This window comes from Oenanthe melanoleuca, chromosome 6, assembly GCF_029582105.1.
Source record: "Oenanthe melanoleuca isolate GR-GAL-2019-014 chromosome 6, OMel1.0, whole genome shotgun sequence".
Taxonomy (NCBI): domain Eukaryota; kingdom Metazoa; phylum Chordata; class Aves; order Passeriformes; family Muscicapidae; genus Oenanthe; species Oenanthe melanoleuca.
Window position 1 is genome coordinate 34,814,178 of NC_079340.1, and position 5,226 is coordinate 34,819,403.

The 5,226-nt window shown below is 38.7% G+C and overlaps 1 protein-coding gene across 12 annotated transcripts in view; it reads left to right on the forward strand.

Annotated features, from left to right (window-relative positions):
* The window catches only part of ALDH18A1 (aldehyde dehydrogenase 18 family member A1), a 31,499-nt gene extending 26,313 nt beyond the window's left edge, over positions 1-5,186 (forward strand). For all 12 annotated transcript variants that reach the window (XM_056494254.1, XM_056494259.1, XM_056494257.1 and 9 more), the window contains exons 16-18: positions 2,316-2,502; positions 3,367-3,462; positions 4,339-5,186. In XM_056494254.1, the coding sequence (XP_056350229.1) occupies positions 2,316-2,502; positions 3,367-3,462; positions 4,339-4,520 (465 nt within the window). In that variant the 3' untranslated portion in view covers positions 4,521-5,186. The remainder of the gene's footprint in view (positions 1-2,315; positions 2,503-3,366; positions 3,463-4,338) is intronic.
* The last annotated feature ends 40 nt before the right edge of the window (positions 5,187-5,226 follow it).

Below are 5,226 nucleotides of genomic sequence, written 5' to 3' on the forward strand. Positions count from 1 at the left end.
TTGGAAGCATTTGGTGTGGCTGATGTAGCCCTGTTTACACAGCATAATTTTTTAGTTATCCAAATATGTCTTTGTACATGTCAGTGAACTTTGCTTCTCCATACAGCATCAAGTGTTCCTGTAGAAATGATCTGGAAGCAGCTTATTCAGTAACAGCTACAGGCTGTTACTGGGTTACCTTTGCTATATACTTCCTTGTATATAGCAAAAATGATCTTCTGCCATAAAAGCATATACACAACCCTTTCTCTACCCTTTCAAATCCAGCCAGATGCAAAGCCTTATCTTCCTGAATCTATTAATTTAGCTTCTTACCCAAGTGAATTCCCTTTTTTATCCTTTCTGAATTTGCTTCATACATGGGTTTTAAAAATTTTCTCTTGCATGCCCTTTATTCCTACCAATTTTCCCTCCTGGTATGTCAAAGCTTATCAAAAGGCCAGTGTACTAATCAGTTGTCTAGACACAAGCAATGTTTTTTCAGTAAAGGTAGCAGAGATGCATCAGGAAGAAGTGAATTGCACATAAATCAAGGGTTTTCACACAGTGCTGTGTATTTGACAAATAGAGTGCACAGGCAGTGAATAATGCAGGATAGAGAGGTCATACGTTTTGATGATGTTAAAAGGGTTATAGTAAAAGAAGCCACTAAGTAGTCAAGGAGCAGGTTCTCAATGATTGGGGCTTTTTAATGTCTTATTTAGTTGTTTCTTGGGAAGGGTAGAGTGCAGGGTAGATGTTTGTATTTTGGGTGAAAGGAGTATAAGTACTAGTGCATTTCCATCTCTAATCCTAACCCATCTCCTTATACAGTGGGGAGGATATTACCTCTGTCTAATCTGACCTGACAATGGGAAACATGCAAATATTGGGCAGGATAATGCAATTAAAGATATTAAATTATAATATAAATTATATTATATATATATATATATATATATATGTATATGTATATAAATTAAATTATTATTAAATTATAAATTAAAGTAATTTATAGTTGCACAAGAAAATGCTGGTTTCCAGAGATCGTCTTAAAAGCCTTCACATTTAGTAGACTTATGCCTTATTTCCTATTTATGCTTGTCTTGTCAAAATTTGTGTTTCATTTGCATCAAATTTCTGTGCTGTATCTGTTCTAAATTATCTCTCATTGTTTAGGTGTTTTGGCAGAAGTTGATAATGTGTTAAAATCTTCTTTATAACAAATGAAAAATACCTGTGTGAGTTTTTTTTGGTTTTGGACCCAGTAACTCATTTGTGTCTGAGATGTGCTTCAGAGAGGGCTGGTATCAATTTATAAAGTAAAAGGATAAAAGTCATCCAAGATCTTATGACTTCTGTAGGTGCAAACTTGGAAGCATTCCTTTTATTATTCTCTGCATTGCAGTTGCTGTCTTAAAACGAAGGCTGTCAAAAGCTGTTTTCCTAGCAGTACTGGCTAGGACTGTACTGGCCTTTTCTGCCTGGTGACTAAGTGATGCAATTGCTTTAAATAATTTTAAGTGAGTCCTGAATTAGGAGCTTGTCATGGTAGGCAACCAGCTTAGCATGTCAGTTATTGTACCTTGTAGCTAATTCACCTATGTGCCAAGTTTCCCAAAGTATAGGTGTATTTTTCTTACACTGCCTGCATGTTGTGGATTAACTCCACTCATTGGTGAAGCACCATCCAGCTGCCTGCTTACTCTCCCTTGTTCCAAGTGGGACAGGAGGAGAAAATTAGAGCAAAAGCAAGGAACCTTGGCAGTTGAAAGATAGCTTTGATAAGTAAAGGAAAGAGGAAGAAGAAAGGAGACAAAAAGGAGGAAACAACCCAGTAAAAAAGTAAACCCCAAAACAGACCTAAAAACCCATTAGTCCCCCAAAACACCCACAAGGCAAAGCTAATTACTTGCTGTCTGCCACAAAAAAAGCCAATGCCCAGCCAGTCTCTTGAGCAATGGCTACCTTCTTCAAAACCCCTCTCCCCTCAGTTTGTGTTGCTGCACATGACATTATATGGCATGGAACACCCCTTTGGTCAGTTCTGGTCAACTGTTGCCTGTGTCCCCTCCCAACTTCCTACACACTCCCAATCTTCTTGCTAGGGGCACAGAGATGGAGCAGGGGGGAAGAGAGAACCTTCATGCTGTGCAAGCTCTGTTCAGCAGCAGCCAAAACATTGGTGTGTTTTTAACAGTCTTTTAGTCAGAAGTTCAAAACACAGTACCACCAGGACTGCTATCCATCCTATATTGAATACAAGAAAATACATTTTCATCTGAAAGGCTCTGGTATGGTCAGTAGCAACAAAGAAAATGTTTCTGGTGTTGCAGGTGAAGATTCATGCTGGCCCAAAGTTTGCATCATATTTGACATTCAGTCCTTCAGAAGTGAAATCTCTGCGCACAGAGTATGGAGACCTGGAGTGCTGCATTGAGGTGGTGGACAGTGTTCAAGAGGCTGTTGAACATATCCACAAGTATGGAAGTTCCCATACGGATGTTATTATCACAGAGAATGGTTAGTGACTTAGCTCCTTCTTTAAGCTGCTGTTTTGGTTTGACTGCTAATTCCTGGTGTTAGTGCAAAGTTGTAGTAGTTTGTCTGTTGGGTCTGTACCAGTTCAAAACCTTACTAGAGCTGTGCCAAGACAAGGGTTGACTCTCCAACCAAACCAAGCTGAGAACTTCTGAGAATAAGCTGCAGGTAAGGTCATGTTGATTTGTGGCTGGCCAGTGTGAGTCAAGTAGGCTTCTGTTTCTCTACTTTTTGCTGAGCTTAAATGCATGTCACTAAAAGGCATGCATTTGATACCATAACCACTGCCACAGGACCTGGTGAACTAGTGATTTATACTGGAAATAGAGTTGCTCTCGAATGTCTGTCTTGTTGCTAAGGGCTACTGACCTCCAAGTTCACACACTTGCATGTGGCATTTCTACATCATAGTTCTCAAATGTTACCTGCAAGAGGAATTGAGTTTAGGATTTCTCAGTATTTGGAATAATTCCATGTTTGAGACTAATGGAGAGCTGACTGTAGCTTAAGTGTCTCAGTTTGAATGACAAACGCTGTGTGGGGCAGCTGTTCTTTCTCGTCAGTCATGCAACTAAATCTCTCTTTGACGAAACTGAATTGAGTTGGAATTTTTGCTTTTTCTAATCTTGGTGAGCTTCTTCTAAGATTTGCAATTGTGTCTACTTGATAAGCATACTAGGAGGAAGGTAAAAATGAGTGTGGTTTAGCCCAGGCTGTTGAAGTACTGTCTGATAAGGTTTGAAAGTTGTATTGTTACGTATGTTCACTGTTTTATGCTGTGTTTATTGGAACACTTGATCTCTCTGTATGTAATGGATTTTATGTTTGTCTCTGCTTCTTTTGCAGAGAAAACAGCAGAGTTCTTCCTCCAGCACGTGGACAGTGCTTGTGTTTTCTGGAATGCCAGTACCCGATTCTCTGATGGCTATAGGTTTGGACTTGGTAAGAGGGAAGATATTGCGAGGTTGCGACTGCAGAATTTTCTGGTGTGTGAAAAATGTGGCAGTATGAACCCTGAAAGACGGGATTAGTCTCTTATCTTACTGTCTAATAAAAGGCTTTCAGGAAAGGTACTGTACAAAAAGGTGAAGCTTTGAAGCTCTATTCAATTGCAGTAAAGTATGCTGCATGCATATAGTGATAGAACAATGCAATATAGGATGTGAAACTGCTGAACATCTTTCCTTTCGTTTCTCTTTCTAATGATGCTCTAAAGAATGCGATGTTTCAGTCCTGCTGGGCAGATTGAGATGCTGTCCAATGTGCAGAATTAAGGAATGGAGGGCAGGAACCAAACTGAGTATCAACTGATTAAATAAACAGGTGCACCTACTGTGAATTGCAGAAGGCAAGGGAAACACTCCTTGATGAGGTGGAAAATCAGAAGTCTCCGCTAAACGTTATCACTGTGTCAGCTTGAACAGCGTGACTAAAAAATTCCAGTTGTCTTCCAAAATCTCTTTAATGTGATGAAAAAGGACGTAAGATCATAATCTTTACTAGTTTAGTTTTTTTCTTTTTTTAAGGATTATGCCCTTAGATCAGTCTAAAAACAATGTAAGAGATACCTCTCTCTCTCTTGCACCTTTCTTTCTGAAAGTAACTAGCAGCCAAAAGTATAAACATTACAATTTATAATTAGTAGTTAATCTTCTCGAGCTTCTCCTTTAGGTAAACGGAACTGGTATTTGGAGAAGAGCAGAGATTGGCAAGTCTCTGAAAGGCAGGCAGCATTTTTACTTAGAGGTGCGAAAACATTTAGTATTATGTGAACATCATCAGAAGATTAACTGTCTTTATCTTGGGTGTTTCCTACAGGTGCTGAAGTGGGAATTAGTACTTCACGTATCCATGCACGTGGACCAGTGGGAATTGAAGGACTCTTAACTACGAAGTGGTTGCTGAGGGGGAACAATCATGTTGTTTCTGACTTTTCAGAGCATGGGAGCATGAAGTATCTTCATGAAAGCCTCCCTCTCCCTCAGAGAAATGCCAACTAAAAACACTGGGGAGAAAACCCAGGGGTATAATTATTTCCTGAAGATGTTCAGGCTTCAGGATAATCTCTGGTGAAGGAGTTCGTTTTTCGTCTTCAAAAACATGTCCTTGGTGATTTTGCAGTACAATGAATTCAAAATGATCCCATCAGTGAGAAATTCCCCACCTTTTCAGTTTCCTTAGACCGTATCTGCAAACTGACCTCACTTCTCCTAAAGACAGATTTTTTGAAATCATACAAGTAACATAAGGAAGGATTTCAGTATTGACTACATTCCTTTTTTATCCCAGTTTTCCCTGTAGCAAATATGTTTGGTGGTGGATGGAGCTTAATTTTTTTTTTCCTTAGTTTTGTTTTATTCAAGTATCTGTTCTGGAGAACAGACTCAATAGTTTTGTTTTTGAGGGTTTTTTTCCTTCAGTCTTAGGATCATGGCATCTTTTGAGGGACAGAAAGCTTTATGCTTAATTTCTTTGTATTTGATCATTCTTGAGATGGGGGGGCAGATGTTCCAAATGTATAGTAAGCTTTTGACCAAGAAACCTTTTATATCTACTTCTTTGTATTGTTGACTATTGTAGATAAATAACATAATTGTTTACTACATTAATTTTGTTACTTGTATCAAAGGTTTATTTTTCTTTGGTTTTTTATAAAACTTACTCCAAGAGCATTTTGCTGATGGCTTGTGGAGAATGAAGCTCTCC